This window comes from Sinohyriopsis cumingii, chromosome 2 (genome assembly GCF_028554795.1).
Source record: "Sinohyriopsis cumingii isolate HCF-2022 chromosome 2, ASM2855479v2, whole genome shotgun sequence".
Classification (NCBI taxonomy): Eukaryota; Metazoa; Mollusca; class Bivalvia; order Unionida; family Unionidae; genus Sinohyriopsis; species Sinohyriopsis cumingii.
In genome coordinates this window covers 169473672-169498758 of record NC_142962.1, presented here as the reverse complement: position 1 = coordinate 169498758, position 25087 = coordinate 169473672, and the positions used below count along the sequence as shown (strand labels likewise).

General features: G+C 35.3%; 1 protein-coding gene across 1 annotated transcript in view; it reads right to left on the bottom strand.

The window, feature by feature from the left end:
• Positions 1–25087, bottom strand: part of LOC149806280 (uncharacterized) — a 386203-nt gene that overhangs the window by 282684 nt on the left and 78432 nt on the right. Inside the window, exons 12-14 of the mRNA XM_089935557.1 lie at positions 16271–16404; positions 13183–13398; positions 1405–1650 (exon numbers count right to left, since the gene is read on the bottom strand). Coding sequence (XP_089791683.1) covers positions 1405–1650; positions 13183–13398; positions 16271–16404 — 596 coding nt within the window. The remainder of the gene's footprint in view (positions 1–1404; positions 1651–13182; positions 13399–16270; positions 16405–25087) is intronic.

Sequence of the window (25087 nt, the reverse complement as noted above, 5' to 3'; positions counted from 1 at the left end):
TGTGGTAGAAGGATGAGAGGAGTGTGGACATGATGTTCAGGACAGTGTGGTTGAAGGATGTGAGGAGTGTGGACATGATGTCCAGGGCAGTGTGGTAGAAGGATGTGAGGAGTGTGGACATGATGTCCAGGGCAGTGTGGTAGAAGGATGTGAGGAGTGTGGACATGATGTTCAGGACAGTGTGGTTGAAGGATGTGAGGAGTGTGGACATGACTTCCAGGGCAGTGTGGTAAAAGGATGTGAGGAGTGTGGACATGATGTTCAGGGCAGTGTGGTTGAAGGATGTGAGGAGTGTGGACATGACTTCCAGGGCAGTGTGGTAAAAGGATGTGAGGAGTGTGGACATGACTTCCAGGGCAGTGTGGTAAAAGGATGTGAGGAGTGTGGACATGATGTTCAGGGCAGTGTGGTTGAAGGATGTGAGGAGTGTGGACATGACTTCCAGGGCAGTGTGGTAAAAGGATGTGAGGAGTGTGGACATGATGTTCAGGGCAGTGTGGTTGAAGGATGTGAGGAGTGTGGACATGATGTCCAGGGCAGTGTGGTAGAAGGATGTGAGGAGTGTGGACTTGATGTTCAGGACAGTGTGGTAGAAGGATGTGAGGAGTGTGGACATGATGTCTAGGGCAGTGTGGTAGAAGGATGTGAGGAGTGTGGACATGATGTTCAGGGCAGTGTGGTTGAAGGATGTGAGGAATGTGGACATGATGTCCAGGGCAGTGTGGTAGAAGGATATGAGAAGTGTGGACATGACATCCATGACAGTGTGGTAAAAGGATGTGAGGAGTGTGGACATGACATCCAGGGCAGTGTGGTAGAAGGATGTGAGGAGTGTGGACATGATTTCCAGGGTAGTGTGGTAAAAGGATGTGAGGAGTGTGGACAGGACATACAGAACTGTGTGATGACATACAGGACTGTGTGGAAGAGCACATGGTAGAAGGATGTGAGGAGTGTGGCCATGATTTCCAGGGCAGTGTGGTAGAAGGATGTGAGGAGTGGACGTGATTTCCAGGGCAGTGTGGTAAAAGGATGTGAGGAGTGGACATGATTTCCAGGGCAGTGCGGTAAAAGGATGTGTGGAGTGTGGACATGAAATACAGGACAGTGTGGAAGAGCACATGGTAGAAGGATGTGTGGAGTGTGATGTCCACAATATGGAGTTTGAAAATAAGTCTATCATTTCTCTACTGTAAATATTTATATCATGTCATTCTTTACTTTTTGCAATCCAATACTATATAACTTTAATGTGAAATATTTTGTTAGCCCAACAGATACAAATATACTTGATTAACAAGGCAAAACTGTGTATCCTGGATAGAAGTCAATAATTCAACTTCATATGTATAATTTTACACTATAAGCAGATTAATATTACCTAGAAGAATAAATATTTCTTACCATCTGAGCATCCTATGGTATAGTATGTTGCATTGATTCTTGTTTCAAGTGGATAGGAGTCGTTGTTGTATCCAATGCATGCCAGATCATCTCGGTAAAATGTAAATGCTCTACAACCCGGTGTACTCACACATGCATGTTCACAACCCACAACTGTTGCACCATTTCCAATCAATGTATAACCATACTGTTCTGGAACTCGGCGATTTTCCGTTGAAGTCGAGATTTTGCAAACATTTAAGTACTCTGTGTTTATAATAAAATGGTTCAAGGTTTATGTGTCTGCCAATTATAACAACCCAGTGACATCCTGACAACTTTTTACAATGATCTGAGAAATGGTTACAACATAAATTCTACATACATTGTAATTATGGAATCAGGTTCATGATTACAACTTACTGAATCATGTCCTAAAATTGAATTCAACATGTTAAAAGACTAGATAGCTTGATGACACTGTCAAATATTCAAATGTCACTTCAAGATAGCTTGATGACACTGTCAAATATTCAAATGTCACTTCAAGATAGCTTGATGACACTGTCAAATATTCAAATGTCACTTCAAGATAGCTTGATGACACTGTCAAATATTCAAATATGACTTCAAGATAGCTTGATGACACTGTCAAATATTCAAATATGACTTTAATATCATGAAAAATATTTGACTATATAACTTGGTATTTGTTTTGCATTAGTATGCACACAATTGTCTCCTTGTGATCTGAATAAAAATTGGACGTAAAACAAAGATATATATGAGGGTTATCTATGAAGTCAGTTAAATGAACAAAGCAACAGAACTGAAAATTTTCAGTATACAATAGATCACAAACTTTAAGCAAGTATAACATTTTAGTGAATTTAGCAAGTAAACCAATGTTTTTAGAAGTATTATTGATACTAAATTTATGTGATGAAAAGATTATAACGCCTACAATGCAAATGCATATAACTATCCAAACAGCTTGTTCTGGAAGTTTCTCACCTGGGTCAAATATTAGTAGCCACCAGAAGTGACATGTTTTGCCATGGATGTTAAACTGATGTGTGAGCAGAAAAACCTATGATTTTGCCTTAGTGAAATACAGCTCTCCCTTGCTATAATGCTTTTCATTATAGCATGATTCAGAATATCATGTGGTACCACTTTGGACCCCATTACCAGAATGAAACCACTGTATCTGAATTAGTTGATCAAATGTATGAAAACATAATTTGAAACAAAATAGCATGAAGATAAGCATTATGTCTTGTTCCTTTTTGAAAGATTATTATTTGATAAAATTAAAAGCCCCAAAAATGTAATTAAATTACATAGCCAAAATTATTACTGTGTTTGACTGGCATTTTGTTCATTTCCCCTACCCATCCCGCATGATAAAGATATATACAATCATTGAATTTTTTATCTTGCCGTACTGAATCTCAGTTCATAATGTGCTATATGTCTAGATTCCTTTATTTCAGAAGTTATAACTTCCATTTAGGTAGAGAGTGATGTTGTATGCATTTTATTTTTCTTGGTCCATGTTTTTTTAGAACTTTGTTAAAAATCCATACCACATGAGCAATGTTGAAAATGTTTTCAATCTCATGGTAAGGAATTTGAGCCAAGTCATAAAGAAACCATCTTTTATCAAAATGTTTCATGTCTATATACTGTTTTTCTGTGTGATGACCAACAGAAGATGTGAGAGTATCTGGTTATACACACTGTATTGTACTAGTCACTTACGGCATACACACCGGATACTAGTCACTTATGGCATACACACTGGATACTGGTCACTTGTGGCATACACACTGATACTAGTCACTTATGGCATACACACTGGATACTAGTCACTTATGGCATACACACTGGATACTGGTCACTTATGGCATACACACTGGATACTAGTCACTTTTGGCATACACACTGGATACTAGTCACATTTGGCATACACCCTTGATACTGGTCACTTTTGGCATACACACTTGATACTGGTCACTTTTGGCATACACACTGGATACTAGTCACTTTTGGATACACACCTGATACTGGTCACTTTTGGCATACACACTGGATACTGGTCACTTTTGGCATAAATAGGTATTTTAATTTCACTAACATTTTTCTGTTTATACGTACTGAATAGTGGTCACTTATGGAATACATGATGGGTACTAGCAATTTTTAGCATAATAGGTATTTTCATTTCACTAACATTTTTATGTCTGTTAGTGTAGATATTGTCAGTAAGTGTAGTGAAGTATATTGGATATCCTTGTTGGTTTATCAATTGTTTGGGATAAATTGTGTGCTTGGAAGAAATTTAACCATTTTGAGGAGGATTTTTCTACAGACCAATATTAAAGTCACCTAGAATGATTTTTTCAAATTCTTCAATCAGAAAGGCCTTTTCAGCTTAGGGGTCGTCCATTAATTATGTCAACAAAATGGGGGAGAGGGGGTTTGAAGAAGTTTGACAATTGTTGCCATGGGGGAGGGGGGAGTTCAAGATAAATTGATGTCAAATTTACAATAAATTTAATAAATCAAAATAGGAAATTAGTCAGTGAGTTGGTATGGCACACACTCGCTCGCCCATCAACAGCCCACCAGTTTAATCCTAAACCAGCTGAGCTCTTGCCAAGGAAGTCATAGCCTTGCATCATCATATTTTGTTTTTATTCAATGTTGATTGTAGACTGTAGACAGATTTTGAAGGGAAGCTGTTACTAAATTCAAAGACTGCACTGAGCCATAGACATGTAAATGGTATAGCTATCCATGGACTTCTATTAAATAGCATCTATGTTATATGTATAGATGCTATATATATATTGAAGTCCATGAGCTATCCCTCCTAGGATGGATAACTGAGCCTAGGAAACTTGAGAGCTTGACTATTATACAGTCATCTTTAACATGATACATAAAATAAATTATGTAGCCTACACAAGCATACAACTACTTCAACCAGATGCAGTAACCTTAATGCCTTACAAATATTGTACACTTTGATAACAGACTTTTGTTCATTTCAGGCAAAAGCCCCCCCCCCCCCCCAATTTGCATGTGCTGTAAAATTGCTGTGGGGGGGGTCACTGAAAGTTTGACAGTTGTTGACCGGGGGTGGGGGTGGGGTAAAAAATTGCCAAAAATTTTTTGACATAATTAATGGACGTCCCTTTAGGTTTCTTGTTTATCAACCTAGTCAGAAGTGGAAGCTGAGGGTCTAGATGAAGAACACAAAATGATTGGTTTGGATGGAGGAAGAGATATCTGAATCCATATTGTTTCTATGTTATCTTTCTAAATCCTGCCATTGCCTATAGCTAAAGGACTGTGTAATGTATAACAATACCCCCTTCATGACCATTTTTGTCTTTCCTTTCCCTTCATAATTATCTATATTCAGTACTTTATTGGCAATTGTAGAATTCCAAAATGTCTCACATAAAAGTCCAGAAATATAGACTGACCCTAAAATTCTTATGCAACATTAACTTAATTTCACCTACTTTAGGGTGAGTGTTTAAATTTTTTATCCTTTTTATCCTTAAACTTTTCCTAGTTAAATGAAATGTTGTATAGTTAATATAAATAGTTTTATTCAAATCAGTTGATAAAATATTATCTCTTAAAGATTTCACATCATTACTGTACAAATAGTTCCAGTATTGTATCTAATAACTCCAACATATCAAGAATTATCATACAACCTGACAGATATTATCTCTTAAAGATTTCACATCATTACTGTACAAATAGTTCCAGTATTGTAGCTAATAACTCCAACACATCAAGAATTATAATACAACCTGAAAGATATTATCTCTTAAAGATTTCACATCATTACTGTACAAATAGTTCCAGTATTGTGGCTAATAACTCCAACACGTCAAGAATTATAATACAACCTGAAAGATATTATCTCTTAAAGATTTCACATCATTACTGTACAAATAGTTCCAGTATTGTGGCTAATAACTCCAACACATCAAGAATTATAATACAACCTGAAAGATATTATCTCTTAAAGATTTCACATCATTACTGTGCAAATAGTTCCAGTATTGTAGTTAATAACTCCAACACATCAAAAATTATAATACAACCTGACAGCTATTTGAGTCGTATGGGTGAGATTGTCCATTGCTGTAATCGTATAGCCTGTGGATTATACAGTTTTTAATTACTTTTAATTTTCATTTTGGAGAAATCAGAAACTATGCACATCAAATAAAAATATCAGTCCTAGTAGTGTGTAACAGCTTATTGACTTGGTACTTGAACAAGAGCAGGTCATTGTTTGCATAATGTGGTCATCTTACCAATTATGTCATGAATATTTTATGCCTGTAAATGTCAGGACATGTGTACAAAAGTCTTCTGACACAAAAGAAAATTATTATTTTTTTGTCCCAAGACTTACAGCCATTACAATTTTGATGTTTTGTCAAAAAATTAATTTTTACCATCCCATACTGTTGGCAGTGATTCATTTATTTTCCCCATGATAGTCTCTTGTTTTGGAACATAACCATATTTTCTTGCATCTTTGTACACAATTATGTATTTAGTGTAAAACTCCTACCAAAACTTTTTTGAGCCATTGGAAAATCATTAGAATTTTATTTCACTATTATGACTAAAATCAAGATTTGCAGGAATTTAATAATGCTAAAGTGTTGTAAATTAATTATACTTTCTGAAGATGTATAAAATTGTGTAAAATCTGCAATAAGTTTATCAATTTCTTCATGGTCAAGTAAATGATATATGTCACATGTCAAAAAAAGAGCTCAAATCATTATTCCAATTCTTGGGATTCCCTTGACAGCTCCATGTACAAGAGCCAAAACTTCACCAATGTATTTGAACCAATATTAAAATGGAAGCATGTGACCTTGAAGGAACTGCTATATTTGCAAACTCTCCACTTTTTTGAGCAGAAAACTATCATCAAATGGGCAGTTTATAGACTTAGTGCTCATGGAAAACTGTCATCAAATGGGCAGTTTATAGGCTTAGTGCTCAAGGAACCAAATGGACAGTTTATAGACTTAGTGCTCATGGAAAACTGTCATCAAATGGGCAGTTTATAGGCTTAGTGCTCAAGGAACCAAATGGACAGTTTATAGACTTAGTGCTCATGGAAAACTGTCATCAAATGGGCAGTTTATAGGCTTAGTGCTCATGGAAAACTATCACCAAATAGGCAGTTTATACACTTAATGCTCAAGGAAAACTATCACCAAATGGGCAGTTTATACACTTAGTGCTCATGGAAAACTATAATCAAATGGACAGTTTATCCACTTAATGCTCACAGAAAACTATCACCAAAGGGGCAGTTTATACACTTAATGCTCATGGAAAACTATAATCAAATGGACAGTTTATCCACTTAATGCTCACAGAAAACTATCACCAAATGGGCAGTTTATGCACTTAATGCTCAAGGAAAACTATCACCAAATGGACAGTTTATACACTTAATGTTCATGGAAAACTATAACCAAATGGACAGTTTATACACTTAGTGTTCATGGAAAACTATCACCAAATGGGCAGTTTATACACTTAATGCTCAAGGAAAACTATCACCAAATGGGCAGTTTATAAAATTAGTGCTCATGGAAAACTATCACCAAATGGGCAGTTTATCCACATAATGCTCATGGAAAACTATCACCAAATGGGCAGTTTATACACTTAATGCTCAAGGAAAACTATCACCAAATGGGCAGTTTATACACTTAGTGCTCATGGAAAACTATCACCAAATGGGCAGTTTATACACTTAGTGCTCATGGAAAACTATCACCAGATGGGCAGTTTATACACTTAGTGCTCATGGAAAACTATCACCAAATGGGCAGTTTATACACTTAATGCTCAAGGAAAACTATCACCAAATGGGCAGTTTATACACTTAGTGTTCATGGAAAACTATCACCAAATGGGCAGTTTATACAATTAATGCTCAAGGAAAACTATCACCAAATGGGCAGTTTATAAAATTAGTGCTCATGGAAAACTATCACCAAATGGGCAGTTTATACACTTAATGCTCAAGGAAAACTATCACCAAATGGGCAGTTTATACACTTAGTGCTCATGGAAAACTATCACCAAATGGGCAGTTTATACACTTAATGTTCATGGAAAACTATCACCAAATGGGCAGTTTATACACTTAATTCTCAAGGAAAACTATCACTAAATGGGCAGTTTATACACTTAGTGCTCAAGGAAAACTATCACCAAATGGGCAGTTTATCCACGTAATGCTCATGGAAAACTATCACCAAATGGGCAGTTTATCCACGTAATGCTCATGGAAAACTATCACCAAATGGGCAGTTTATACACTTAATGCTCAAGGAAAACTATCACCAAATGGGCAGTTTATACACTTAGTGCTCATGGAAAACTATCACCAAATGGGCAGTTTATACTCTTAATGCTCATGGAAAACTATCACCAAATGGGCGTTTATACTCTTAATGCTCACAGAAAACTATCACCAAATGGGCAGTTTATACTCTTAATGCTCACAGAAAACTATCACCAAATGGGCAGTTTATACATTGTCAGTTGTCACTAATGCCACTCAAAGGGTAAATTCACTTTGAGATAACATCAATCGTTTCACAGATTACTTATTTCAATGACAACTACCAGGGTGATTTTATGTTTGCATGCTGAAGGAGCGATGATGAATGAGAATGTTTCTTAATTTGTTTTTATTTCATTGGTTAAAATGGTAAAGCTAGCAGTATGGAAGTATTATTTGTTTTCCAGGCAGATGCTGGAACACAGTTATGATTTAGGGAAGGATGATCCATCTGTCAAGTGAGCAAGGTCAAGCAAAACTAATTTCAAAACTGATTGTCAGAGTTTCACTTCATCAATTACAGGGAAGCATTTCATACTCTGCACATGCTACAAACACCATACTGACAAAAGTCATTCTATAGTTGACACAGTAAAATTATTCTGCATCAAAGCAGCTGAAGAGAAATCATTCTGAATGTTCAGATAAATGAGACAAAATCTTTGGGGAAGTTTGAATAATGGGACCATCCAGTCTCTAATGGGACAAAATCTTTGGGGAAGTTTGAACAACAGGACCATCCAGTCTCTAATGGGACAAAATCTTTGGGGAAGTTTGAATAACGGGACCATCCAGTCTCTAATGGGAGAAAATCTTTGGGGAAGTTTGAACAACAGGACCATCCAGTCTCTAATGAGACAAAATCTTTGGGGAAGTTTGAACAACAGGACTATCCAGTTTCTAATGGGTCAAAATCTGTGGGGAAGGTTGAACAACAGGACCATCCAGTCTCTGATGGGAAATAATCTTTGGGGAATTTTGAACAACAGGACCATCCAGTCTCTAATGGGTCAAAATCTGTGGAGAAGTTTGAACAACAGGACCATCCAGTCTCTAATGAGTCAAAATCTGTGGAGAAGTTTGAATAATGGGACCATCCAGTCTCTAATGGGACAAAATCTTTGGGGAAGTTTGAACAACAGGACCATCCAGTCTCTAATGGGAGAAAATCTTTGGGGAAGTTTGAACAACAGGACAATCCAGTTTCTAATGGGAGAAAATCTTTGGGGAAGTTTGAATAATGGGACCATCCAGTCTCTAATGGGTCAAAATCTGTGTGGAAGGTTGAACAACAGGACCATCCAGTCTCTGATGGGAGATAATCTTTGGGGAAGTTTCAACAACAGGACTATCCAGTCTCTAATGGGACAAAATCTTTGGGGAAGTTTGAATAACGGGACCATCCAGTCTCTAATGGGAGAAAATCTTTGGGGAAGTTTGAACAACAGGACCATCCAGTCTCTAATGAGACAAAATCTTTGGGGAAGTTTGAATAACGGGACTATCCAGTTTCTAATGGGTTAAAATCTGTGGGGAAGGTTGAACAACAGGACCATCCAGTCTCTGATGGGAGATAATCTTTGGGGAAGTTTGAACAACTGGACCATCCAGTCTCTAATGGGAAAAAATCTTTGAGGAAGTTTGAACAACAGGACCATCCAGTCTCTAATGAGACAAAATCTTTGAGGAAGTTTGAATAATGGGACTATCCAGTTTCTAATGGGTTAAAATCTGTGGGGAAGGTTGAACAACAGGACCATCCAGTCTCTGATGGGAGATAATCTTTGGGGAAGTTTGAACAACAGGACCATCCAGTCTCTAATGGGAGAAAATCTTTGGGGAAGTTTGAATAACGGGACCATCCAGTCTCTAATGGGAGAAAATCTTTGGGGAAGTTTGAACAACAGGACTATCCAGTCTCTAATGAGACAAAATCTTTGGGGAAGTTTGAATAACGGGACCATCCAGTCTCTAATGGGAGAAAATCTTTGGGGAAGTTTGAACAACAGGACCATCCAGTCTCTAATGAGACAAAATCTTTGGGGAAGTTTGAACAACAGGACCATCCAGTTTCTAATGGGTCAAAATCTGTGGGGAAGGTTGAACAACAGGACCATCCAGTCTCTAATGGGAGAAAATCTTTGGGGAAGTTTGAATAACGGGACCATCCAGTCTCTAATGGGAGAAAATCTTTGGGGAAGTTTGAACAACAGGACTATCCAGTCTCTAATGAGACAAAATCTTTGGGGAAGTTTGAATAACGGGACCATCCAGTCTCTAATGGGAGAAAATCTTTGGGGAAGTTTGAACAACAGGACCATCCAGTCTCTAATGAGACAAAATCTTTGGGGAAGTTTGAACAACAGGACCATCCAGTTTCTAATGGGTCAAAATCTGTGGGGAAGGTTGAACAACAGGACCATCCAGTCTCTAATGGGAGAAAATCTTTGGGGAAGTTTGAATAACGGGACCATCCAGTCTCTAATGGGAGAAAATCTTTGGGGAAGTTTGAACAACAGGACTATCCAGTCTCTAATGAGACAAAATCTTTGGGGAAGTTTGAATAACGGGACCATCCAGTCTCTAATGGGAGAAAATCTTTGGGGAAGTTTGAACAACAGGACCATCCAGTCTCTAATGAGACAAAATCTTTGGGGAAGTTTGAACAACAGGACCATCCAGTTTCTAATGGGTCAAAATCTGTGGGGAAGGTTGAACAACAGGACCATCCAGTCTCTGATGGGAGATAATCTTTGTGGAAGTTTGAACAACAGGACTATCCAGTCTCTAATGGGACAAAATCTTTGGGGAAGTTTGAACAACAGGACCATCCAGTCTCTAATGGGAGAAAATCTTTGGGGAAGTTTGAACAACAGGACAATCCAGTTTCTAATGGGAGAAAATCTTTGGGGAAGTTTGAATAATGGGACCATCCAGTCTCTAATGGGTCAAAATCTGTGCAGAAGGTTGAACAACAGGACCATCCAGTCTCTGATGGGAGAAAATCTTTGGGGAAGTTTGAACAACAGGACCATCCAGTCTCTGATGGGAGAAAATCTTTGGGGAAGTTTGAACAACAGGACCATCCAGTCTCTAATGAGTGCAACAGTGATAACTAATGACACTTGCATCACCTTCAAACCTTCATTCCAATGAACTACTGAGAGTAGCAATGTCAGCAATTGCAAGTTAATACTGTATTCCACAGTCCTGTGCATTTTAAAGAAACATTATACATTTTGGTATTTAATGACTCTGTGTGTGTGTGTGTGTGTGTGTGTGTGTGTGTAAATATCTTATAATGCTAGCTCTACCAACCATTTTTAGTTTAAAAGTTTATTCAGTGAATAAACTTGTATCTATACCATATATACTTGCTTATTAAGTTGAGTCGAACTGCAAACAACAAAGATCCTGATCTGCCATAGCATAATCCCATAACAGATTGTGGTCCATGTTGTTTGTTCTACTGATGATTCCTAACAATCTACACAGACCCAAATCAAATTATGCAATTGCCGATAATAATAATAATAATGATACTAATAATAATGACTTTTTTTAAAGAGGGTAACACAATTAGCTGAAGAACTAATCTACCTTGAGGCCCTCATACCAAGGACTTTTTTTATATTAGCTGCATCTCTGAATCCACTGGATATATTGGGTTTGGAAGAAGGAAATAGAGTGGGCATTTCCAACCTCAACTGGAATACTATTCCAGAGCAAAGTTCCAGAGTATTGGAAACTTTTTTTAAATAATCACTTATTTGGTTTGGGAATTTTATACTGTTTGGTAGACATTGATCACAGGTGGGGAGTATTACCACGTAGTCTATACTGGAACAGTGATTGTAAATATTCATGAGCACTATTATTAGATATCCTGTACATTAATTTGGCTTTTCTCAGTTGGATTCATTCTTTAATAGGTAATATTTTTAACTTACCAGCTAAATTTTCCTTGCTTTCTTTCTGGATTGATATTAGCCCAAAAGCTCTTTTTAGAAGATGTGTTGCACTAAGGAATGTTTTTGACATTTGAATTACCCCATAATGTATTACATTAGTCTAAATAGGGTTGCATGTAACTATTATCAAATAGTTTTTGTGCCTTTCAAGGAGAAAATGTCTTATCCTATTGAGAAGCCATAAACTTGAATTAACTTTTTTTTTACTGATATGTTTGATATGTTCAGTCCATGATAGGTTATTATCTTCCAAAACACCAAGTAGTCTATCATGACAGACCATTTGCAAATTTTTATCCTTCCATGTCAGACATAGTTCATCACTATCAAGATTTGTCCTTTTTCTCCATGTTGAAATAAGTAGAATTTTAGTTTTACCAGTATTTACCACCATGCCATTGCATGTGCACCAGTTGTCCAGTTTGTTTAGGGCATCCTGTAAAGAAATTTCCAGTTCATGCTTTGTGTTTTGATGTCTGACAATGTTGTGTCATCTGCATAGAGATCTGTAGATGACATTGAGTCTCTTAGTAAAAGAGGTAGGTCATTAACAAACAGCATAAACAATAATGGACCTAGAATTGAGCTTTGTGGTACTCCATATCTAATTGTTCCAGGTTCAGACAGAACATTATTTATATAAACATGTTGTGTTCTCTCACTTAAGTATGAAGTAAACCATCTAACTGCTTTCATCACATTGGTAGATTTTCAGTTTCTTCAAAAGGATTTCATGATCCACCATGTCAAAAGCTTTTTTGAAATCTACAAATACAGATCTTATTATTCTACTTTGGTCAAGTGCTTGAAGCCATTTATCAGTTAGGGAGATTAAGGCAGTCTCACATGAATGTTTCTGTCTAAAGCCTGATTGATTAGGGTGTAACAGCAAGTGTTTGGTTAAATATGACATGAATGAGTCATGGACATGTTTTTCAATCAATTTTGACAAGTTTGGTAGTATTGAGATTGGTCGGTAGTTATCAGCATCATCCTTAGAACCAGATTTGTGAATAGGAGTTACTTTTGCAGTTTTCCATAATTTGGGGACAGATGAGTTTGCAGTATTTAAATTGATTAGGAATGCTATGCTATCAGAAATAGCTGAGTCAGAAGTTTTAATGAGTTGTGGACCAATCTAATCAAGTCTTGTTGCTTTCTTGGTATCAAGTTCACTGAAACACTTTTTAACAACGTTTTTTGATACTGGTGTGATAGAGAAACATATCTCCTTAGAGATTTTGCTGCTGCAGACTACAAAGCTTGATTTTGGTAGACTGGTTCATTTTCAATTTATTCACCTTGTCATCAAACCTTTGTATCAACTGGTGTACATTACAGCACTAAAGAGATTGTGAGAAACATGTTGGGGTTAAGAGCACGACTATATGTAATGGCTTGTTAACTCACTTGTCTCATATGGGTAGGAACAGCTACATCTGGCAGTGAAATTATTAAAGTCATTGTAACAGAGGTTCACATGAGGACATGTTCCAGGACAGTAGTTGGGACTCAAGCTACAGTGGTCTCCACTAAATCTGTTGATACAGGAGCAGCTGTACTTGTTGTCCCAGTCATTACATATTCCGCCATACAGGCAACCTTCTGGATTCTCTTTACAGTCATCTGAAATGAAAATTATTAACCAATATGTACTTTCACATTTTCTTTGTTTTATAGTTTATCTCAAATTGTTTATTTTCAATAATATCAAATGAAGTTGACATAAACATCTCTTCATCTCACCTTTGATAATCAAGCAATTATGGATTCAAAACAAGAGGACTAAATGGACTTGAGATAAATGGCTGACATCTGCCTACTAAAAAATGCATAGTGAAGTTGGCCAAAAAATCTTAGCTAGTAGGAAGTTTATTTATAGAAATTTTCTTCCATGCTGTTGATTGCACATGTACTGAAAAACAGCTGGATGATTTCTCTCAAAGCTTGTTGAAATCTGTTGGGAGGTTTGAAAATATATTTCCTTTATAGGTTTTTCTATTCTTTTGTAATGAAAGCCATATTTGATGCATGCTAGCCACCCCCACCCCTCACCCCCTGAGATATAAGCATAATTTAATTTCTATTATAAGTGGCAAAAATTATAATTTGGGCGAAAAAAGTGTATTCTCTATATTACATGCCATATTTACAGCACATATGAAAAATATGCTTTTATTTTGGCTACTAACCAGGTTCTGCAGTTGGTCAAAATTCTTGTCCCAAAGGGCAAACTCCATATGGATTTGAACCAGAATATTCTCAAATTTGTATGAGTGGAATTAAAGAGATGATAATTAAAATGACAAAAAAAAATATTGCTTTATTTGTATTTATTTGGTAATGTACTAAAACAGAGTAATTGATTAATATGCAAGTGTAAGACATAATTTGATGAATAAAAATGTAATGAGTATGCCAAAACCCTATTGATTATGCCCAAAGCCTACTGATTATGTCAAAAGTGTAATGATTATGCCAAAAGTGTAATGATTATACCAAAAGCCTAATGATTACACCAAAAGTATAATGATTATGCCAAAAGTGTAATGATTGTGCCAAAAGTATAATGATTATACCACAAGCCTAATGATTATGCCAAAAGTGTAATGATTATGCCAAAAGTATAATGATTATGCTAAAGCCTAATGGATGGCATGTATGTTGATGGTGCATTGGCCATCATTTGTATATAACAAAATAACCTTCATCCCATGATGCTGTCAGATTTTGTCAAATTATGCTGAGTTGTCTTTATGAATCATTTAATTCTTGTTCTATTTTTAGGAATGACAGCATTATTTTATAGCATATTTTAACATCATTTGTAGTAATGACAACATAATTTGATAGCATATTTTTGAATCATTTGTAACTATGACAACATAATTTGATAGCATATTTTTGAATCATTTGTAACTATGACAACATAATCTGATAGCATATTTGCAGCATTGTGCAGCAGTGATAACATCATTTGATAGCATATTTTTGAATCATTTGTAACTATGACAACATTATTTGAAAGCATATTTGCAGCATTTGTACAAAATTGAAAAAGCTTTTTACCTAGATGATTTATAACAAATTGGTCCAATTATGTTCAGCAAAACAACTGACAAGTCATTGAATATTTTTTTTTTATTTTTAGTAGCAGCAGCCATATTCGACAAAACTTGTAAAGGCCCTAATTCCATGATGCACTGTTGAAATTGTGTCAAATTATCTTCAGCATTTTTATTTTTTAAAAGAAGAGGTTCTTTGAACTTATATTTGTAACTGCAGCCATATTTGATGGCAGGCTGATATCATTTCATATAAATCTGAAAGCCCTCCATGTTAGCAAAATTTCTTCAAATTTTTGGGTAAATATTCTGCTGTGGATTTTTTTTTAAAGTCATTTAAAAGTTTCTCTAATTATAGAAAGGGTGGTCATGATTAATACATTTTGTCAAATCAATTCCACTCGGTGATGTTTGAAAAATCATTTAAAGTTTTTCTTTTTTTGTAACAGCCACTATAATTGATCACAGATTGATACCAGGTGTATAAACCTGAAATTGTAAAATATTTAAAGTCCTTACACCATGATGCTTTTGTAAACCATGGTCATATTCTGTTGAGCAGTTGTTGAGAAAAAGTTGGCATTTTCTTGGTTTCCCTGTGGCCATGTTTGATGGCAGATCAACATCATCTATACACATTTGAAAGTCCTTCATGCTAAAATACTTTTGTGTTGAATTAGAAAGGATTCTGTTGCTGTTCAAAAAAAGACACTTAAAAATTTCTCTAATTTAAATAAAGATGGACATATTTATTTGGGATCAGCAGCACTGGTCAACTTGAAAACCCTCTGTTTGATTAAACTTGAGAGTTTTTCAAACAGAGATGTTTTCTGTCAAAGTTTGTCAAAACTGATTCAGTAGTTTTTGAGAAGTTTAAAATACCAATTGTTAACAAACACAATGGCATATCATTGTCACCCTGGACATAGCTTTTACCAATACCATTATACCAGTTTTGATACAAACTTACCCATTCTGGAAAAGAAGCTGAAAATTTTGTTTCTTTTTAAATACTATGGAAGCACACCACTGCTAGGAGAGTCATTCTGAACAAGATTGTTTTAGAACCAAGTTTGATGAAAAGCTGCCCAGCTATTTCTGTGGAAAATTGCAATGTTGATGGACAATTGATTAAAAATACCTGGGATGCAGGACCATACCAAAAGCCACAGCAAGCATGACCAGGAGCCATGCAAAATTCAATGATTTAATTTTAGTGTACACGAGGGAAATCGGAACATCAGGGCACCAGTTTATGGTAAGGTTAATTAGTCAACTTCAATTTCCAGTTGTGCTCAAGCAAAATGTCAGGAAAAATGGTGATTATTTTGCTCTTATTGCCCACTATCCTGACCCTTTCATCATTGAAAATAAATAAATTAAATGATAATTTATCATGGAATACTTTTGTCTTTTGTTACTTGGTAACTTACCAATATTAGTCTCACAGTTCTGTCCAGTGAATCCAGGCCTACATGTACATTCATAACGCACAGAGTCAAACTGTTGACATGTTCCCCCATTTTTACAAGGGCTGGAACTGCAGATATTTGATGATCTCTCACACCTGCAAAACAGGCAAAGACATTTTTTAGGGGACCCATGCCCAGCTGTATTTTAATCATGGTCCAATATGAATTTGACAAGAATTTAAGGTCTTCTTGTCTTTTTATTTCTACATCTATGATAGTTCTCCAATTTAATGCATCCGAGCAAAGATTTTGATGGCTGTCTTGGGATATTACTGACCAATGTTTCTCAATGGCCTGAACCTTTGCTCAAGACATGTGATCTTGAAACAAACTTTATGTACAGAAACCACTATCTTCTTAGTAGATGTACCATTTGTATCAGTCTATGCTCTTAAAACAAGTAAGAGAAAAGATTGAAAAGCAGCAGGCATAAAACATTAAACAAATAATTTATTTCCCTAAAATACAAAGTGAAAATGTAAAAAAAGGAACTTTGGTATTGTGAACTGAATCCAAAATAATCCTAGAATTACAGACACAAGTCCTAACAATTAAAATTCTGAATAAACTTTAGTCGAAATCCAAATTAAATCTAACACTGTAGGTGTTGATTTGCCTGTGGTAGCCTGTTTCATGGTGTTGAAACACAGTACTTTAATTCCAGGTTTGAATTCGCTATATATCCCATTGAATGTCTCATTCCAACTAAATTTATTTTGAACACACTGTATTTCCAGAGTCATCAGCTTCACTAACATTAGCTATTGAAAAATAATTATCATCAGGAATTTTAGCTCTTATGAATAACAGAAGAGCATCAAGTTCAATTGGGATGTTAGTCTGGTTCTGAATACTGTTACTGGAGATGCTTATGAAGAAATTGTTGAACATTTCCACAATGTCTTGTACAGATGTTGCTATATCATCATTTTGCTTAAGTCTAGGGGGAAGACAACTGTTCCTGGGTGGGTTCAGCTCTTTTGGATGATTCCACAATGTCTTGGTACTCTTACTTTCATCAATAGCCTGTTTATAGTATTCTCTTTTGTCTTATCTATCAGGTGCTTAGTTTTATTTCTCCACTTTTTATATCTTTTCATGTCTTTTTTCTCGTGGAAATTATCTTTGGTGCCTAGCCTCACTGATCTCAGGGTAATCCAACTGAGTGTAATTTGGTGTTTAACCCTTTCTGTTTTAATTGGGGCATGTTTGTCTAAGGCTGCATGGAACATCCAATACCATTAGTCTAAGGCAGTGTTGACATCAGCTACATTGCAGACTGACTGGAAGATTTGCATTTTATAATTAATCCAGAAAAAAGTGGCACACTATGTAAAATAGGTTGCTGACCCCTGTGCTAGATCTTAAAGCATGAATGAATAATCTTTCCAGTGACAAAATTATAAAGTCCTCTACTTGACCTCAGGTCACAATTAACATTTTCTTGTAAAATTAACACTGCCTAGTAGAAAATAAACTTCTAGAATGTTCTTAATGTTTGCATAATAAAATGTTAGTTATTATTAGAGAATCTGTTATTAAAATTATAACACCAATAAACATGTTTACTTCTATTAATAATGATCCTGATATTAAACCCATACACAGAGAGAATATTTTAGTGATGTATTAGTTGTTTACAGAATTAAAACAAATCAATATTTCAGGTCAAGTAGAAAATAAACTTGATTTTGTAAACGTTTAAGTCCAACATACAATGTGACATTATTAACAGCACATAATGAAATCTAAAAAAATATTTTAAAAAACACCTAACTAAGAAACAATGCAAATTAAATATACATAACACTCTGTCTGTCTGTCTGTCTCTCTGTCTCTCTCTCTCTCTATATATATATATTCTTTATTAACCTAGGTTCAAGCCATCTGCAAAGTCTGCTCAAGGAACATAGTCTAGAACAAAAGGCATTCTGCAAAATCCTTTCTTCTTTGAATTGTATTAACTTGACCTTTGACATTTCGACCCCAAACTTAATAGGACTTTCAAAATTTAAGTGCAAACCTTCCACAAAGTTTGGTCATGATATATGGCCCAGAACTATAGATACAGTAAAACCTGTTATGAGAGACCACCCCTTCTGCCAGCAAAAAGTAGTCTCTCAAGACAGGTGGTCTCTTATAGCAGGTTTGTACAAAAAGACCAGTTTCCAAGGTCCAGTTTCAGAACAATTTTAAGAAAAATAACCACAATCACTGTACATATATTCCATTCTTTATTAATAGTTCTTGCTAAAATATTGTATGCATTCACCTAAAAATCACCTAAAAACAAAATGCTATAGCAATAAAGATATACTTATATTATTAAACATGAAATCACACTTACATTTGAAGGTCACATAATTTAGCATATGAACTCATTTCTGCATTTACTCCTTTTTCTTTATAACAAACTAAATTTGTTTTACTGATGTTTAAACTGCTATTTGGCAAGTGGTCTGCTCTTTTTCACTTCTTTCAGTTACAATAATTATTTTCTCCAGCTTTAAAATTTGTCTCTTTTTAGCTGGAGGTTCGTCCATTGTTATTAGGGTTGTAGGTGTTAAAATTATAAGTGCTCAGTTGTAATATCAAATACAAAGACAATATTTACAGGACTGTGAGAAGATATGAAAAATCTATAAATGTGCATTGCATATCTAACAATTAATGAATAAAAAGAACCAATTATCTCAACCAGAAACAAAACCATTTACTCAGAGACAAAAATCAACAGCTTCATTCAAACATTACATACAGGGATTAACTCTAAAAGCAAATTGTGTAACCCAGTCACACCAACTTGAATAGATGACAGCTTTGTGATTGGGATGTAATCACTTAAAATCGGGGGATGGGGGCGACAACATCACAAATCTTGAACACTATCAATTGAATCCCACAACCAATTCTCTCTTGCTGGTTTAATAGACAATGACCTTATTCACCCCCAGCAATACAGATTAAATCTAAAGACAAACAACATATGCAACTACTGTGTCAACTTTGGCATTACAACAGCAATTCATGACATGTTCATTAGCCTGGTTTATGGACTGTAGCATCTATCACCAGTAGCAACAATCCTTTTTTTAAATATTCCTTTTATGTTTGTTTTTTATCAGAACAATCATTACTAATCAAGCAGTCATTGTAATAATTGATTACATATAGGTCAGTGGTGTCTGTCTGTTCTCGCAATACAGTCATTCATAGGGATGCTGGGTCCTATGATAATTCAGGGAAGCAGGCTAAGTGTGGGAATAATTCTGGTTCCCTGCTTTGTATGCTCCCTGCGTTGCTCACCCCTATACAAATAGTGGAGAACAACATAGAGAGCATACAAAGCAGGGAACCAGACTAGGAAATAATCTACATATACTTTAGTCTGGTTATGACAGAAAATATAAAACACTATAAGTATAGCTAAAATAAAATCAGTCATCAGTAGCCAGCCTATTTTTTTTATTTTTTATATATTATATATTTTGAATGGTATGAGTGGTAGTTCTTACAGGGCTTAAATAAAGGTTGGTGGAGTTTATCCTTGTTTTTGTGATGCGGTCATTCATAGCAGAGTCGAAATGCATATTTTTCCAAGACATCACAGTCACTGGTTGCATTTAGCAGGTGCTTGCTTATAAAAGAGTGTTTATATAATAAAATTAATCCATGCATTATGATTATGGTCAGAAATGACAGGTGGTCACTCATAGCAGAGATCGCTCATAGCAGCTCTTACTGTATAATACAAAAAAAGGTCTTTAAGTTAAAGTAACCTTGACCTTTTACATAGTTCACCCTAAAGCCAAGTGGCTTGTTCTACCATACATGTTAGTTTTCCACACAGTTTCAAAGTATATGGTCGAGACCTGAAAGTTTGTTCTAAGAAATCATAGTTTTTCTTTGAATCACAGTCACTTTACATTAGGACCACTCCAGCAGCCTAGTATTTAGATCATCTACCTCAGATGCGGGAGGTTTTGGGTTCAATCCCCGGCCAAGTCATACAAAAGACTTAATAAAAATGGTTCAAACAGCTGCCTTGCTTGACATTCAGCATTAAGAGGTTAGTGTTAGGACTGGTTGGGTTGGTGTCAGGATAATGTGACTAGATGGGACATCATGCTACATCAATATAAACTGCCACACTGCAGACATCGTAGTGATATGACTGAAAAATTGTTAAAGCTATGTTAAAAATCCAAATCACATCACATCACATCACTTTTCTTTAGACCTTTTGACCCCAGAACTGATTCCTTACCATAAGTGCAAGCTATCCGCAAAGCTTGGTAAAAGTATGTGATATAGTAAATGGTAAAAAAAAAAAAACTTTGCATCTTTTTCAGTTACCTGGCATTAATTTGCAGAAAGTAAACTGAAAACAGATGGATAAACTATCAGATGGATGGATGGATGGATGGATATAAAATGCTCTGCCTGAAGGCAGGCATATAAAAAAAGACAATATGAGCAACATAGATCAATGTTGTTGTGTTGATCACTTAATCAAAATGATTGAGGAACAAATTTATTTCTTGGATGTGAGTCAAATGTGATTCAACTATGCATGATCCTAACTACTGCAGGCACTTCAGCAAACACATGCTGACTAGAGTTTCCTGGGAACTATGAATATGATATGCCCACAGGGCTAATTCAAGTTAAAAAGTCTGACACCCTAAAAGAATTTCTGGAAGTGAAGATGAGACCATAGATTCATTTTAACTGCAGAGTGCTGAAACCATCTCTAATATTCTTGAACTAAAGGATTTCAAATTAGCCACCATACTGTGGTAACCATACAGAATAATAATAGATCAGTACCATTTTCATTTTAAGACAAGCTAGGCACCATTAGAAGACATTTGGTGAAAAACTCATGTTGATATGACCATTAATTGTAGATAATTATTGCCAAGATTTTCAGTATGTTTATTGTCACAGCCATATCTGAAGCCAGGTTGGCACCATTTTCATTTAGGATCGACTAGATATTCTACTTAATCTTTAGAGAAAACCCAAAAGGACTTTCCATCCCGGAGGAGTAGGAATACCAGTATGTTCAAGATGGATGCTATAGTAGTGGCCATAATGGAGATCAGATTGGCACCTCTTTCACTCAGTTCCAACTAGACATTACAAGAAATCTTCTGGTCAAAAGTCAATGTTGATATGATTTCTATCTAGGAGAAATAGCAATAATAAAGATGTATATTGTATATTAGACAGGTACAATTTCTATTTAGGACCAACCATACACTATAATTAGTATTAGTCTACTGGTGAAAATCCCATGTTGATATGACATTCCTTTTAGGAGAAGCAATGACAAGATTTTCAAGAAAGTTCTTCCTGTAGCCATATTGGATGTCAGACTGGCCATTTTCATTTAAGACCAACTGAACACCATAATTTTTCTGGTGGAAACCCTATTCCAATAAAAATTTTTTGAGCACAGATTACGATTTGAATTTTAGTCAAGGACATTAGTTTTTCACTTTGAAATTCTAAAACTTGTTGACAACTTTAAATGTTTTAATAGGAATTTGACCTACATCCTGGCTCTATTATTGTGTCTAACTTTTTATTTCAATGCTGTTTACTTGAAAAATTACTCATTCCTACCTTAATATCTGAAGTGGAATCAGTCCTATTGAAGCATTCACTTTTCAGTTTGGGTGAATATATCTATTTAATTTATTCACTGGAATTACGTGGTCATTTACTTCTTGGACTAAATGATTATCTTGGAATTATTGTGAATTTATTCAAGGACTTTTTGGATTATATTATTGTGATACAGCAAAAGACTTTTCACACATTACCACATTCCAGGCCATTGTCAAATTAGCACATTCGAGACTACAGCCACATCAGCACATCCATTTTTGGAATTCGGATCACCATTATACACCAGGACTTTAGATAGAACTTTAGGACTATTTGGAATTTAACACAATACTGTATATTCAAGCTTCACTTTGTATTCTAGAGAAGTAAATTATTTGTTGAATTTTACAAGACTCAGTTTTTGCTTTTTTCTGTCCCTAAGTTTAATACCACAGAGTCATAACAGTGCATAGTCAGATGTCTGTCTGGCAAAACAGTACCACTTTGGCTCTGTCAATGGTAATTTTGATTTATTTATGAAACTTTTGCTCCCAACTTATACTCTGTCAAGAGTCCCTCTGATTCTTGGAGCTCTGGCACAAGGTATCCCTCCAATCCCTAACTAGAACTACCTTGACTGATACAACCCCAAAGCTACAGTTAGTTGCCTGGCATTATGTTTGAGGTTGTTGGGACACATTCTGAATGTATCTCCTCAGCTTGGTGCACTTGATTAATTCAGTTCTTTTGTTATTCATTAATTCAGTTCTTGTGTTATTTATTAATTTCATCCTTGTGTTATTCATTAATTCTGTCCTTGTGTTATTCATTAATTCTGTCCTTGTGTTATTCATTTTATTCCATTCTTGTGTTATATTCATTAACTCAGTTTTTGTGTTATTCTTTAATTCAGTCCTTGCGTTATTAATTACTTCAGTTCTTGTGTTATTTATTAATTAAGTTCTTGCATTATTCATTAATTCCATCATTTTATTATTTACTAATTCTGTACTTGCATTATTCATTAATTCAGTTCATGTGTTTTTCATTAATTCCATTCTTGTGTTATTCATTTAGTTCTTGTATTATTCATTAATTCAGTTCTTGTGTCATTCATTGTCATTCATTAACTCCATCCTTGTGTCATTTATTGTGTCATTCCTTAACTCCATCCTTGTGTTATTCATTAATTCAGTTCTTGTGTTATTCATTAATTCAGTTCTTGCATTATTCATTAATTCAGTTCTTATGTTATTCATTAATTCAGTTCTTGTGTTATTCATTAATTCAGTTCTTGTGTTATTCATTAATTCAGTTCTTATGATATTCATTAATTCCATCCTAGTGTTATTCATTTAGTTTTTGTGTTGTTCATTAATTTAGTTCTTGTGTTATTCATTAATTCAGTTCTTATGATATTCATTAATTCCATCCTAGTGTTATTCATTTAGTTTTTGTGTTGTTCATTAATTTAGTTCTTTTGTTATTCATTAATTCAGTTCTTGTGTTATTCATTAATTCAGTTCTTGTGTTATTCATTAATTCAGTTCTTGTTTCATTCAATATTTCCATCCTTGTGTTATTCATGAATTCAGTTCTTGTGTGATTCCTTAAGTCAGTTCTTGTGTTATTGAATAATTCAGTTCTTGTGTGATTCATTAATTCAGTTCTTGTGTTATTCATCAATTCAGTTCTTGTTATTTATTAATTCCATCATTCTTGTGTTATTAATTCAGTTCTTGTTATTCTATGCAGCATATTTCCTAAGCTAGTTGTGTGCTGCAAGTGTGCTATGTATCCAAGTATGCCCCTCTATCTATACATATGTAAGTGCATATGCTCAACTGAGTGAACTTTATGAACTCATTTCTTGTGCTATGGCATGCAACATTTCATAGCTTATCAGCTAGTTATTTAGCATGTGTGTTGTGGATGCAGGAGAACAAATCACCCAGTTCTTAGCAAAATTAAAAATTTAGGATTTTATTTGTTGTTTACTGCTCTCACTCTTGCAGTGTCAAGTAACCACACATCTTTTACACACATTCATGTTTTTATTTTTGCTACAATACTGTCTGGAAGACCTGCTATACAATTAATTTCTGAATACAGTTTTTTACATATGCAACTTACTGTCCAAATTTTACAGCATACTGTATTGAATAAACCTTTCACTAGGAATGAAGGGTGCCTAGGAAGTCTGGCAAAACTGATTTTCATCTATGGCCATCCTCATGTAAACCAGTTTAGCAAGAAGTATAATGTAATTAACTATTCATGAGAAATACCAATGACACAATCTTAAAGATAAATACCTTACTGGTTGTGATAGCTGTGTATTGGCCTTATGTTTACAAAAGACCAGCAAAACAATATTAGGTGTACAGTGTTTCTGAAGAGCTGCAAATCAGTCAGAAAAGACAGTTTCAGAATTCAGGAGTACAAATAATGAAGAAAATCATAGCTACTGGCCAAATTACATGCACATGTCAGATTACCTTAAATAAATCAGATTTAATATTTTAAGGACAGAAAACACACTACCACATGTTTCCCCCCCCCCCAGTGGCTGGGTTGCATGTACCAACCATCTGAACTGGCCTTGAGCCTTGCACACATAATTGGTAATGTTATAGCTGTCCTATGTTACCATATTTTCTGACCTTACATATTGCATTCAATCTCTTTAAAGAATGTATGACACCCTCTTTCCTGCTCACACCCAATGGATGACAAATCTCGTCAGTAAAATTTTACCCTGCAGACATCCAATCTCTTTATTTTTAATACTGAGCCAGCATTATCTTTTGCTCTTGAGTATATGTCTATTGCCATAGAGCCCTGTATATGTATATTGCCATGGAACCCTGTATATGTCTATTGGCATAGAGCCCTGTATATGTCTATTGGCATAGAGCCCTGTATATGTCTATTGGCATAGAGCCCTGTATATGTATATTGCCAGAGAGCCCTGTATATGTCTATTGGCATAGAGCCTTGTATACGTCTATTGGCATAGAGCCCTGTATATGTCTATTGGCATAGAGCCCTGTATGTGTCTATTGGCATCAAACCTTGTATATGTCTATTGGCATAGAGCCTTGTATATGTCTATTGGCACAGAGCCATGTATATGTCTATTGGCATAGAGCCCTGTATATG